Here is a 15162-nt window from a genome sequence, read left to right as displayed (position 1 = left end):
GGCAATTATCCAGGCCTTGCACAATGTCTGCATTGCAAAGGTAGCCTATGGCCTACCCTTAGGAACTGCACAGCTTAATACCTTGACTCTGGCACAGAAAAAAAGGAAAAGAGGAAGAGCTTAAAAGGGAAATGTTCTCTCAAAAGCCAGCAAAAGAAGAATTTAGTTTGAAGACAGAAGAAGCCTAACCTTTATTCTCCAAACATAATTCAAATGGATAAGTAGCAAGTAGTGTCACCTAAATTAATTTTTGACTCCACAAAGAAGCATTTTCTAAAGAACTGGAGACGTGTCTTTCTTTGACTTCCAGCTATTAATGTAGTTCGCCATCAGTAGTTGCTGTACTCAGATAAGAAGTTTGTGATAAAAATCAATCACACAATCAGAAAGAAAGGTGACCTTATATCTCAGTATGTGGAATATCTTCAATGGGCTGACTTTTCCTTTCTTAAAAAACCTAGAATACTTAAATGAGGCCGGTAAAGAAACAAGTAGTCATGGGAATAGATGTGAAAGACATAAACATCTTTTTCTCAGCTCACACACCTTTCTTGTTTGCAGAAGCCACTATGGAGATGTAAAAATGTAGACAGAACGATAAAGAGAGTTTTCTTTTTTGAAGATGATTCACTTCTAATACTTTATTGGCATGATAGGTCTGGCAAGTACTGCCAACACAAACAAGATATAACCCTTGAGTGTTTCTGATAACATGTCAACCATCTGCTTTCCTATCAGATGGCTGAATCAGAGATAGCTCTTAACACCTCTCCCTCTGTCATACTAGCTCTTGAAAAATGGGATTGAGGGAACAAATTAATTGCTCCTACAAGCACCAGGTGAGATCTGCATAAAGGTACAGGTGGGAGCAAGATCCAGACTTAAACACCCCCTTCACATGAGTCACCCACATGTATGTACACACATCCAACCTCCCTCCCAGTCACATATACTTGTGTCCATTTCATTGCAAGTTTAGGATTTTAGAAACTTGACTATTTAACATGATATTAGCATTCTAAGAGTTTAAGATATTCTGAGTTTGTGCATTGCATTTTCATTTGTGCTTCATTCTATGTCAGCAGAATTGTTGGAAACTCTATCAGAGATCTGAGTGAGCAAAACCCAACACTTTTAATGCACAGGGGAAGACTGTGTCATAGGGACTATAGGTTTCTCTTGTTTCTGTTTCACATAACTTAGAGCACACTGTAGTGCCCTAAGTTATGTGAAACGGTAAATATTAGAGTATTAGTAAATATTAGAAATGTTTAGTAAATATTAGAAATGGACTGTAGCCACAGAATTTGAAACTCGGTCCACATCTAAACTTTACACATTCAAGTAAAACCTCTTCCTTCACTAACACAGTGTAAAATTTAACACTTAAAGTTGGAATCTTAAGGATGTTTTCTTAATATCTAATGTTATTACCAGATTCAAATGCAGAATGGTCAATCTATTTTGTTGTGGTATAGAAACTAGAGTGATAAAGTTAACAAAGCAAAGGAAAAAATTTAAAATGTTCCTCAGATAAAACTTAATTAGGTCTTAATTCTCTACTCTATTCTGAAAAATGTTCCATGCTTCCTCTAGTCTGTTTAGAATTAATTGCCATAATCTTCATTTATTGTTTCAGTCTGAGTTGGTTTATATTCTCTCTCACTAAGTGATTTGCTTCTCTTCCAAAGTTCTCCAACCATTATAACATTGTGCGATCTCTATCTTCTCCTCTAGTGACTCCATAAGCGTGTTACTCTTGAAAACACCTTATGCATTATGTAGTAAAAAGGAAAAAAAACATTCATCACTATGTCCTCTTATATTATGGAGTGAATCACCAGGCTACGGATGTGTGCTTTTGCTGGAAAAATATTTTGACTGCAACTCCTGTACAGTGGCAGGGCTCTGCAGTGCTGTCTTCCAAATGACTTTTTTTTGTAGCTAACAGACTGAGAATTTAGCAAGAATTCCACTATTTTAATGAACCTGTGATCTCCACTTTCTTCCATTTTATTGGGTTTTTCCCTTGATTCCATCATTTGTTTTTCCATGCAGATGTTATAAGACAAAATATTTTCAGAGTACTTTGCATGTGATTAATCTCTGTTCTGCACAAAGAAAGTTACACACCTTTCCCATAAGAGCTGGCCACTGTAGCCATCACGATTATGGCTTCACTTGATCCCTAGACACAACAGCTCACTCCCACTTAGATCTGCCTGCTCTCTTGCAACACACAGAGCCATTTACTTATTATAATATTCTCACACAGACACCTTGTCTAATGGATAACAGAGTCTGGCAGCTTATGTTTGCAAGGAACATTCGATAAGTAGAAACAAAGAATAAACATCGCTGGCCTTTTTGCATTACCCCCCAGGATGAGCTAAGCCTTGGCTGTCAGAAATGCTTCCCATGCCAGAATTTCATAGTGATATTTATTTATACCAGGCATTTTAGACTTTTTTTTTGTTTGGCATGAGAGATCCTGCAAACTCTGCCAGAAATGGCTGTTTTTCTTCTCTGCATCATTAGTGGGGCGGCATTCCAACAGAGAAGGGTCACTCACTTGGTACTTAAGTACTTTTAAAGATGTTGTCCTTTCCTTCCTGATGAGATAATGGGAACAAAAACTGGAGGAGAGTCTTTCAACAGTTTGTTTTTACAAAAAAGCCAACTTTGCTTACTAAACATTAAACTCAAAATCAGAATTTGGACATTACATTTAATACATGCCAGGAATCTATTATACAACTTACAGCTACCATTGATTTGAAAACGAATGTTTGGCCTCCTTGAGCCACAGAATCTGTCATACTACTATTCCCTTTTCCTGTAAGCACATCATGCAGAATTCAAAAGCATTGCTATGGCTGAGGAGTAGAAGAATATTTCAAGGGTTTTTTTTTCTGCCCACCAACTTGTATTTAAAATACAAGGATCTTGGAGCTTGTTTAGACTTGAATCATCAACGATACAGACATCTCAAAATCAGATCAGATCCCTCTTTACTTTCTTTCTGTCCAGCAGTTCAAGAGGGAAAATAAAATCTTAGCAACCAAATTAAAATGCAGTTAAACTAGTAAATAAAATAAAAATTATGATGGCATCATTTTCACAGCAGTTTTCTGTATGCTTATGACATCTTACTAGTTAAGTATATTCCTGACTTAACACTTGCTGGTGCAATTACTGGTGTCACAGTAATTAAGCTCTGTAATGGTACAAATGTTGGCTACTTAAGAGAGCTGCTGCTTTATCATGTTATCTACCACTAGCTGAAAAACACAGTTGTTTCCAGAATTCATGTTGTGGCAGATGCTAGGAGAGAGAAATTTGGTGAATCTTATTGCTCTGAAGATCTTAAAGAGCAGTGTAAGTCCAATCTGTTTGTCTACATTTTATCTGAAGAGGTAAACCAGTATTAATACTGCATTATTTGGGAAAAATAATTAATTTACTTGTGCAAAACCACTGTGCTGTAGGTGAACCAGATAAACAGTTCATCCAGTTTGAGAAGGCTCAGATTAGGAGAAGCACTAGAAGTACTGGATCTTTTCCTGTAAATGACTCCTGAGGAACCAACAATATAAAACCATGGAATTCTTCACATAATTTCATTGTGGTTTTGGCTGACCATTTTATTTAAGATAATCTTATTTTTAGTGTATGTGTTTAGAGAGTTTGGTCATAATCCATATAAATAATTAGGTCATAATCCATACAAATAATTATTAAATCAAAAATTTAATGAGAGGTTTTTATGGGTTTGCAACTGACTCATTAATGAATCATCCAGCTTCAATACCATTGATTTTTAAAATTACTTACAAAATAGAATTCTAATTTCACTTACAAAATTTCAAATAATTTACATAAATAATAGCATGTGAAATCCTTATTCTCCATTTCTTTAGATCTCTCCTCAAAACTTATCTCTGCTACTGTGCCCAAAATAATAGATTATCAATAAAGATTGACAGTTATTTAAGTCAATGTTTTTCTCCTCACAGTATAATTTGTTTTTCATTTGTCTTTTTGTTATCACACCTGCAATTTTATTAATTATTATGTACAAGGAAAAGCTCATCTAGAAAATACGTGGGAAGCCTCAAAGAACACAAAGAACTATCAAATTCAAAAAAGCTGAGTTCTGCACAAGATAGGCTCTCAGCTAACTATGTTTTAAAACAGGATAAAGCTTTGGATGCTCAAAGGATAAACAAGAAAGGCTAGAGACATTTTCTTAGTGTTTCTGTGAAACTGTCTTACATTGATTTCATAGTCAGATGGAACAATAAGAGAAGACTGCCCACAGCTTAGTTCTTTGCACATTGCAGCAATAGCATTTCCAGCAGTCACTTGAAGAAAAAAAAGTTTGTTTCCTCTAATACACCTAATAGGTTGTATTGTAACTACCATAGTAATAATTGTTAACATTCTAAGCAAATGAAAACATATAATTCCGAGAAAAGTTAAAGAAGCCAGGCAAAGTGACTCAATCTGTTTAAAACAAGGCATTTCCTCTGGATTATTTTCTTGCTATCTAGTCCTGTTTATTATTCTATATAATATTCTCTCTGAAAGAGGAGCTTTTTCTCAGGAGGACTTGTTTAATAAAAGGAAAATATTTCAGTTCTACATTGATAGTATAATTCAGGAAGATTAACATAAAATCAGCAGAAAGTAAGCTAAGAAATTAATATAGTTGGGGCAAAGTATGTGTTTCTGGAGAAAAAAAGAAATCTGATTTCAGCTTAGTTGCTGAGAAACACAAAACTTACACAGAAAAGATTTTCAGTCCATGCATCTTAACATAATAAAGACATTTTATTTCATGACGTAATTTAAATTACACCACTAATTATTTTTAAACTTGTGGTCACATGGACTCTTATATAACTAAATTATCCCAGTTTACTAAACATATGATTTCTGAAACTCTACTTAATCCACAATTCAAAGTGAATTAAGCTAAATCAGATCAAGATCATGTCAACTCTGAAAGTGGGTGGGCACAAAATGTACCAATGTCATCCAACTGATCCTCCTTGAAAGACTGATTTGGATGCCCAAATGTCCCTGGTAAAAAAAATGCAGCAATTTTAGTTACTAGATGAAGCATCACCATGATTCCCAGGGTAGACAGTAAAAGTGTACTCAATAGGCTGCCCTGAAGTGAGATCTGTACCTCTGTAATCTACCAAGAGGCTGTGACAAGGAAAGATAATTTTCTTCACAATCATTCTTCCAGCTGGGTCCAAAAGAATATTAAGTCCTTGTTAGATGTGCCCCTCTGGGGGCAGCTATTAAACCTCCAGATGGATTCCAGTGGCCTAGAAAAGCCTTCTGAATTTATCAAAATGCACTAGTCTAGGGTTCTAAAATGAAGTTGGTAAAACAAAATTAACACCTACGGCCAGGCTGGCAGCATTTCTCCCTTTTCAGGTCATGAGAGTGAGGGAACAGGTAAGTGCTGCTGATCTGTCACCTAATCCAGGCTCTGGCAAGCCAAGGAGAAATAAGAGTAAACAGGAAAGTCTATAAATGGCTTCAGAAATGACATCTTGTTTTTATATAACTTTCTTTAAGTTGTTAACAGTCAGTCACTATTACTACTGAAACTTACTGTTATTAAAACTGCAGATGGGACCAGTGTCCAAAAGGTTTCCTTTAGCTGGTCTGAAGGAAATAACAAAGTCTAAGCCATAGAGACCAAGTGAGGAAATAGGGAAAGGGAAAGGGAAAGGGAAAGGGAAAGGGAAAGGGAAAGGGAAAGGGAAAGGGAAAGGACCACCCCAAAGGAAAAACCAGAGAGATGTCAGAATATGTAGTATTCAAAACTGGACTTTAAATGCTCTAGAAACTGATCAAGGCTAAACTCTGGTTTACAGAAATGGTTTAAAGAACAAAAGGAAACAGAGCACAACCTGTGGGAGGCTCTTACCAGCTCAGTTGTCCAGCATTACAGAAGAGGTTTTTAAACACCAGTGATACTGCTTATATGTGTAACAACATAATCCTGTGTTTTGTCATTCTGCTGGAATCCACTTCCTTTCTAAATTCTGCTGAATTTCTGGGCTCAAAAATATATTGTATCAATGTATTCTGTGGTCTAATTGTATCCGTTACTGAAAAAATCCCATATTTAAATTTATAGCCTATAACAGAATGCACAAAGTGCCAAACTGAACAAACTGGAGTTTTGAGTGAGTTTAATTGTAGTACAAATATTTTAGGTAACATAATTTCATATGTTATGCTTATCCTCTTTAAGGCAATCTTACATTTTTTTCAATAATTCTTCATGCTGGAGTGTTTCATTGTCTGCTCCCTAAACTATTCTCTCTGCTCATCTTTGCAATATTTATGTCTAAGCTATATGCTTTTAAAGACAGAACAAAAAAAAAAGGAGAGGGCCAGGCAATCTTATGTGGGATATTGACAGTTAAGTTATAACAGTTAAGTTATCTTGTTTGCCCTTTTTAAATGTGGCTGTCCTTTAAATATAGATTAAAGTTGAGTTGCCAGTGCCTCAGCATTTTTCTCTAGTGGAATAAAGGCAGATCATATGCAGGTACACATGCTTCATTTAATTTCTGTTCTTTTGCATCTGTCAATTAAAACACAGACAACACCTGCAGTGCTTTTTTTGTTTGTTTGGTTGGTTGGTTGGGTTTTTGGTAATACTTCCAGGATTACATCCTGGGCTGGTATTTTTTTTTAACGGTGAAGAAAGAAACTGTGAATTAATTTGGGAATTTTAATTTAGGAATTTGTGGCTAAAATTCCCAAATTACTTCACAGTTTCTTTCATCACCATTAGAAAAAAATAGCTTTCCCACAGCTTCTGGGAAAGAGAAGTCCAGCAGGCTTGCATCCAGCCACATGAAGAGCTCTGCCACTCCTACATCCCTGGTACAATGGCCATTCCCAGGCAAACTCCCAGCCAAGAACAGAAAGAGCCCTGCGACTCAGGACTTTTCTGCTCATTTCTACCAGAATCTACAGAAGGGACAATTCCTGAGGCTCCCTATACCTACCTCTCCTGAGCACAAGGGATGCAGAAATTCCAGCTCTGGGATAGTACGGACAGAAGGACACAACTCTGAAGGATCCCCTTGGTCACGCTTTCAGTCGTTGCTCCCTGGAACAAAGCTGCTACACATTGACTTCATTAACCCAGGGAAGTGGTCAGGGCAGCAAGCCTGGCGGGGCTCCAGAAGCATCTGAACAATGCTCTCAGGCTCACGGTGTGATTTTTGGGGTGTCCTGAGCAGGGCCAGGAGCTGGACTCGACGATTCTGATGGGTCCTTTCCAACTCAGCATATTGTATGGTTTTATCTTATTGCAATTCACCTTCACATTAAGGTGTAGTCCTAAATAATCCCTAGCAGCAGACATCTTAAATTAGACAACTTGAATCTAATCCGAATGACTTTACACGTGCCTTTCCTCCTGCTATTTCGGCTCTTAGGGAGAGCCTGCTCACTCGCTCTCCCCTCTGAGGCGTCCCTCGGCCCCGGAGCAGCTGCCCGCCCGGGGCACCGCGCACGGCGGCCTCGGTGCAGCCCCCTGCTCGGGGCGCTGTCAGCAGGCTCCAGGCACAGTCTCTTCCCCCGGGCTCTGTCCCAGCCTTGCCCCAGCCCCTGAGCGATGGGGCTGCCGGGCGGCTGTGGGCGCGGAACTGTGGCGGCGAGGGGCGTGTTCCCAGCCGGGACGAGCGGCCGAGCAGCGCCGGGAGCGTCGGGCGCCTTGGAAACGGGCGGAAGCCGGGAAGGAGCGGCAGGAGGAGGATGCTGAGCCCCGAGCGGCTCTCGCTGCCCGGACCCGAGTACCTGGGTGAGGAGCGGCGAGGCGGGGAGGCTTCCTGAGGGTTCTCTCCCCCTGATGTGCTGCGGCCCGGCATGGGGAGGGCTCGGCGGGGCCGGGGTGGCTGCGCCCGGCCCGCCCTTTCTGGGGACTGCGGCCAGCGGCCCCAGGCTGGGCCGGGCTGAGGGGCTCGCAGTGGCTCTGTGTCCGCCTTGGCTGGGGAGCGGGCAGCACCGGGCCGTAACAGAGCGGGCTTGTGGGCGCTGGGGTGGGAGGGCTGCAGAGCTCTCTCGGGCACAGGGAGCATCTCTCCGGTGCCCAGAGGTGTGGTCTCCGTGAGCGGCCGGCTCACGGGAGCTGGGCTGGCGTCTCCTTCCTCCACTCTCCGCTTTGGCGGTGTGAGTAGTAGCGAGCGGCGTCCAGCCTTTCTGTGATAGACTTCACCCATTACCAACCTGTTTTGCTCACAGATCTGTGTGAGCATCTTTATTTTGTGCTCGTTTCCCAACAATGGGAAGGAGTGCTGCTCTTACGTTGCGAGATGGTTCGAATGTTAGCTTTTGTTCTGAAATAAGGTAGCGTCGATGATGTTTCCTACATAAAATGAAAATCTTTTAACCTGTGAAGCAGCTACTCCTTGGAAGACTACATCCTTTTAAAGCTGTCTGTAACGGCTTGATGTTCCAGGAAACTAAGGAGCAAAGTGATTTGATGTTAAGGTGTCAAATAAAAATAATTAGGATGGAATAAAGTCAATATGACTTCATTTAATTGCTGAAGAGGAGATGAATCGTGAGTAGTAAGCATTTGGATTGTGTTCAAGAGAGTGTTTGTGAAGTGAAACTCTTCAGCCATTACTTCCTAGGCCCAAGAGAATGTTCGGTAATAACTCCTATCAAGGTATACATAATTTTCTGTGGTTTTCTTGTACAAGAGAAGGTCAGAAATGGATTGGATTGCTTGGTGCTGCTTGTTCCATCATGATTTTGCCATTTCTGTAAGTCAAAATGGAACAAGAGTACAGAAACACTGCTGTAAATGGAAAACCTGTCTTGCAGGGGGTACTACACTAAAAGACTTTTATTTAACCATTTAAGCAAAGGAGTGACCTAAGTAGTCTTAGAGTAGAATCTCACTGTGCTGTTGCTGCTAGGCTGCTGTTAGGGTGCTTTGTGCATACCTGTATAACTGCAATGCTGTTCTGTGTCGAGGAATTCAAGGCAGAAATAGGTTTATTTACTGCTCTATTCGGAGTGAGTCTCATGGGACTCACCTTGCTGAAGTTGTTGTTGCTGATTTCAGTTGTGGAGCTTTGGGTGTTTGAGAACAGCATCACAGTGCCACGTTGATACACTAGACACACACACTTTGGGTTTGTGCTGTTCTGTCACACCACTTCAGTGTTTTTAACCTACATGCTAATAGAGTAGTTAATAACTTTTCCAGAGTGGCTCTAGGTTGAAACCTGTAAAATTTATTTTTCTTGATGAGCCAACTTGGTTTCAGGTTCTTGTAATTGTTTTTATGAAATAGGCACTTTTAATTGTGTGAAACTTGTCAGTAAGGATTGAATCACTCAAAACAATCTAGGAAGCAGACTAAAAATACTTAAAGTGTGAAAATAATCCAGTTGTCTGTTGCACATCTGAAGGTAAGACATGAGATATACAAGAGAGATTTCTTATATGTACAAGATTGTTAGGAGCAAGCAGCTTTACTAGTCACTTAGGTGAGCCTCTTTTTGTCTCTCTTCCACATGCTGATTTTGAATTCCCTTTTCATTTTGTACAACTTCCTAAATCATTCTGACATTGGAGTCAGAAAAAGACATGTCACCATATTAGGGTGAGAAATAACTTGTATAAGCGTCTGTTCTGTTCATTACTTAGTATACCTTGGTTTTAGATTGCACTTTCTGTTGTCTATTAGATGGGGAAGCATATTCTTATTAGCTCTAAATGTTACCAAGACCAACATTTCTGCCTTCATGAGACTTTGTAACGTGCCAAACTGCTCACAGATCCTAAGGAATTTATGTGTATTAGCAGTAGGAAAATGGTTAAAAACCAAAACAAAACAACCTCCAACTCCCCCTCCTCCCACCCCAAACAAACACACCTCCTCACATGTTTTTCTAAGTTGCATTTCTGTTTTCTACATTGGCATCCTGAAATCACCCCCATTATTTGTATTGTTCTATTGTGCACCTCAAGGTCTTGTTAATACAGTTGTCTGAAGTGGGGTTGTAAGGAGCTGTGATAAATTTCACTTTCTATAATTTCATTCTGGAGTTGTGTTGCCTTAGCTTGCCACTTAAGGTGTTCTCTGACTCTCACATTCAGATGACCATCCCATTACCGAGCTGGAATGGGCAACTCACCCAAAACCTTCTTCCCCTCTTCTCTCTCTCATTATCAAAACCAGGCAAACACGTAAATTGAGCAGCCAGAATAATATGCTACCTGCTGTGTTATTCCGTGCTCTATTTGAGATAATTATTGTATAACAAGTTAGAATGCTAAGAGGGAAGTAAAAGCAGTTTTCAGTTAAAATAGAAAGGAACAGGGAGAGAATTAAGTATTCACTTTTGATGAAAAATAATTGCAAAGCTTTGTTATGCCAAAGTTCCTGGAATGTGAAAATCAAGGCAACATGTCTCATGCCACAATGAGACAGTAAGTGGAAGAAAAGAGATGACCATTGCTTAGGGAATAGGAATGGAGATGAGGTCTGCAGAATTGGCAGAAAGCTGCAGTGAAGATGATGTTGTTACAAGCAGGACATTATAAACAGTAGTTTCACTGAAAAAACAACATTTATTGTTTGGGTATAGTGATGATAATGTGTTTCTCATTTGATGGATGAGACTGGACCTACAGTAGGCAAAATGAGGCATATTTGAGACACTTTTTCATGGCTTCCTCATTATGGTTTAATAACTGGTGATTGCTCAGTTATTTATAGCAGGCAGTAGAGCACTTAGGGTATTGTTCTGCTCATGCAGCTGTCTCTGAAGCTTCATATTGTGTTACTTCCCTGCTCCCATTTCCTGTTACAGAGAAAAAGCTGTAGAGTACTGCGAATTTCCAAACTTCTATTTTCTATGTATTTTCCTGCCTTCTACTACCCAGCTCCAGGATGTTGTTTCTTGTCCTTCTTTGCCAATATAAGGCATGTAAGAATGCAAATACTCTGCTAGGAAAGTGCCTTATCAGTAAAACATGGGCCTAGAAACACAGTTGTGTTTCCTCATCTCTCTCATAAAAGGTCTAGGGTTTAATGATTAGAAAGAGTGTACATTCTTTTACAAAACTGAGTAGCTCCCAAGAGAGAACCTCAGTTGTGTGGAGACCTTGCTGAAGCCTAAGGCTTACTCTTCTTCTGAACAGTCTTAAGAAATATTGATCTGGAAAGTGCATGTACAATCATTTCCTTTAACAGCATAATCAACACATAGGCTGCACTGTTATCCTGATATCTCAGCTGACCCTGGTTCTCCTCTTAGTACAAATATTTGGTGAACTTCTGTGAAGCACTGTGACTTAAAGATCTCATGGTCTAGAAAAAGAGAAGAGAATAGCTTTTTAAAAATTTTATTTCTTGCTCTGTTGTACAGATAGGAGAATTGTAATGTAGATTGAATATTATGTGTAAGAGTTTGCATATAATGTGTAAGAGTTGTGTGAGTAAGAAACATTAGTTAAATTTGAATCTTCCTAGACTCAGTCTAGTACTTTGTCCAAAAGATGGAGGTTTCACCACTGTACTGCTGTTGCACCGCAGGACTTCCACCTTAACTTGAAAGGTACAGGTGAAATCTGATCCTGGATTAGGTAGAGTTCCAGAACTGGAGAGTACAGTCCTTTGCATATGTCCCTCTGAGCATGAATAGGTAGGGAACCATTAGGCTACTTAATGCCTTATAACAAACTGAAATGACAATTTCTTCCATGATTAATAATTTTAGATTTAAACAAAAACCTCTAAAAATCCTAGCCAAACAAAAAAAGAAAAGATAGCTCAATGATTTGCTTCGGTGAGGGAGTGGTTTCTAGCAGCTGTATGACGCCTTGCAAGAAGCAGTCTGCTGGAAGGACTTGCACAATTAAGTCAGTCTGTGTGCAATATTATGCTCATTGTTTGAAGCAAATTCTCAGCTGTGGTCAAGACTAAATTATGAATGGAAATGTTTCTTAAATTTTTTGTTGAAAGGGGTTTTGAAAATTCAAACATATGAAATGTGCTGTAGTTATAGTGTGTGACCCCTTGGCATGTGCTCCTGAGTAAGAGCAGTCTCATGTTGTGTGATACCTCTGGTATGACAAGGTCTACTTGTACTTATATGTTCTGTACTTCAAAAACCTTTTGCTTTTGGGGGTTAATAGGAAATTACACTGTGAAGCTATGCAAAGCTGGAAGGAACTATGACAGTACAGAGATGTAGCATTTAGGTTAATTGTTTTGTTCACTTACTTCTCTTTCCCAGGCCATTTCTTAGCAACATCTGAAGAGATTAAGTCCTTAATGATATCTGAAAAGATTATAATGAGCATCCTGAAAAACCATTAATGCTGGAAGAATTTCCAGAGTTGATGTGATTTTGTTGTTGCAGTTTAAATCCTTACTATTTCTCTCTTGCATCATTATTGTTTTGGTAATGTTTGCATGAAATTGATTTTATGTTACTATGGATGTGTCTTTCCAGTGTGTGTAACAAGGTAGTCCTTAGTTAAGCTCCAGTTTAGAACAAATACTGAAAGAGTATTTAGCTATTACCTTATGCTCTCACAGTATATGTTCTCAGAGATTAAAAATGCCAGAAATACTCCAGATCCATTAAAGCTTGTTATGCTCTCGAGCTTCTGGTAACTGAAATGAATCATAGCGTTAATTGCATCAAGTAGTGTGTATTTTCAGCACTTCAGTTGAGGAGGAGACAAATAAGTAAGAAAAACTGGTCTTATCCAGGAATTCCCATTCCTGATTTTTCAGCATATTCAGTTATGCCAGGAATGACCCCAATTAAAAAAAAAAAAAAAAAAAGCCCCCTTGTGTGCATACAGAACAAATTGCTTTGATAGACAGCTCCTGTTTCAGAAGTCATATCTCCTGAAGAGTTAAGCAATCAAGTGTAACCACTTGGATAATAAAACCATTACATATACACAGTATCATTACTTAAAGGTGACATCTATTTCCTTCCTTCCTCCTGAATTTCTGGCTCTGAGAATTTCAGTGCATATATTCAGTTTTGTGCAGTGATATTATTTGCATTAAATTTTCCTTCAAGACTTTTCAAGTATCAGTGCTTGTTCTTATACCATGTTTAATCAAACCTACGAAGTAGTGGATTGTTTGTTCTTATCAGAAGATTGAAACAAGTAATTTGGTAGCTTGTAAAAAGACTATTTTTACTATTTTAAATACATATACAATAATATTTGGTGTGGTTGTGGCTAAATGGAATTAGTTGTGATTGTCTAGTCTACTGTAGAGAAATCCATAGAGATTGTGGATATAATCCTCATTATGTCTTGTACTTGGATGACTTGGTCTGGCCATGCATGAATTGAACAGCCAGTGCTCGGCCCTGAATTTGGTTCTGAGCCAAAAGTGCATTCATTCCAAAATTCATTTTAAACATTGGGCATGTGTGTGATGGTGGGGTGTGAGCATGTGAGTATCACAGGCTGTTCTCTTAAGTGCTGCAGGGGGCAGCTTTGGAGGAGCTGTACATGCCGCTACTGCTTGGACTGAGGCTCCAAGTATAACATCACTGCTAGTGGCTTAGTGATGAGAATTAAGATATTCTGTGCAAAGGTATTTACTTAACATCACAGGTTATGGGCTGCCTGAAAAATCCTCAGTGAACTTACTCTGTCAGATTCCTTTGTGAAAGCCAACTGTTAGTTTTTAAATCTGACAGCAAAGAGTGTGGCACCTACCAAATGAGTGTGGCAGGCACACTGGCTTCCTGTTTGGGGTAGTTGCCTGGGATTTCAGAGTTGAGAATTTTTGTTATATTTACAGAATATGGGTTGCATCAGAAAGTTCTGTATGAGTAGGGAACTTCTGTTACAATAAGCCTGAAACAAACCAATGCTGAGGATGATGTCCTGATGTAACACTTCCTGTGTGGAAACTGCAGTATACTGGAGTTCTATCAGGAAGAAAATTAGTAGAGACAGAAAGCTGTAATAGCACAGTGAGTATTTGGGCTTTACATTCTGATTTGGACTTGCTGCCTTGTTATTACATAGAGGGCCTCAAAATATGAGCAACGAGTACATCATTATCCCTGAATTTTCAAAATCTATTAAAATGTATGAATCATCTCATTTATTTTGCCTAGAACTCCACAGATTTTTGACTAAGCTTGCATAAACAGTCTATGTTCCAGTATGGTTCCAGTGTTTGTTATGGAAAGTACCATTTGTGTAAATTAAGGAACTACTCTTTTGCTATAACCAGACTGCTGGCACTTTATTTTGCCTCTCTGGCCTGCTAAAACCTGTCTGCAAATTACATTTTGTTCTATGACTTTCCTGTATAGCGTAGAATTAGTTGGGTTATAAAACATATTACTTGCATCGTTCCATGGAACTGGGCAGTCAGTGAACAGGAAGCCAGAGCTGGAATTTGGTTTGGCAGTGTGAACTGTGCTACCTGGAAAGAGCACAACAGCCAAAGGGACAAAGAGGGAGACTTCTCAAGGAGATTTAAAGTGCTATTTTCTTTTAATTTCTCTGCTCATAGTTTTCTTCCCTTCCCCACACCTCTACCCACTCTTCTGGGAAATAGGTATAGAAACTCTTTCCCAGGATCCTTGGGCTATGCAACAAAAAACTTAGGAGAAATACCCTTTTACAAGCAATTGTATTCGATAGTGACCTATATATTTTTGTGTACATTTTGAAAGGTCTAAAATTCTATGTTAAAAGTTAATTTATTCTCCAGGAGCAGATTCAAAGGTATTTATTATAGAGGTCAGCTACATTGTGCTGTGTAGCACTGTGGGTCTAGGGGAGGTTTATGACTCTAAGGAGAAGTATGGTTCATTGATAGGGACTATTCTATGAAAGAAGTGTATACTTCCCCACAACGTGTTGAGAATGATTTTGCAGTTGAACTGAAGTTTATTACAGGCTGAGATGAATGGAAGTCTGTCTGCTCGTACCATTTCCTGGCATAATCTGGTACATGTGACACCTCAGGAGGGGCCTTGGGAGACATTTGCTGAGTGTGAGATGGACTGCTTCAGGAGGAGGGAGGAAGGATGGGCTGAAGTAAAGTTACCCAGTTGTTGCTATCTTGAGCCTATGACTGAGCTGCACAGGCTCATTATT

At 39.3% G+C, this 15162-nt stretch overlaps 1 protein-coding gene across 2 annotated transcripts in view; it reads left to right on the top strand.

The window, feature by feature from the left end:
* The first annotated feature begins 7692 nt into the window (after positions 1-7692).
* The window catches only part of CSTPP1 (centriolar satellite-associated tubulin polyglutamylase complex regulator 1), a 79001-nt gene continuing 71531 nt past the window's right edge, over positions 7693-15162 (top strand). For both annotated transcript variants that reach the window (XM_050975192.1, XM_030240796.2), the window contains exon 1: positions 7693-7846. In XM_050975192.1, the coding sequence (XP_050831149.1) occupies positions 7801-7846 (46 nt within the window). In that variant the 5' untranslated portion in view covers positions 7693-7800. The remainder of the gene's footprint in view (positions 7847-15162) is intronic.

This window comes from Serinus canaria, chromosome 5 (genome assembly GCF_022539315.1).
Source record: "Serinus canaria isolate serCan28SL12 chromosome 5, serCan2020, whole genome shotgun sequence".
NCBI lineage: Eukaryota > Metazoa > Chordata > Aves > Passeriformes > Fringillidae > Serinus > Serinus canaria.
The sequence above is the reverse complement of the archived record's forward strand: the minus strand, read 5'-3'. Positions and strand labels throughout refer to the sequence as shown.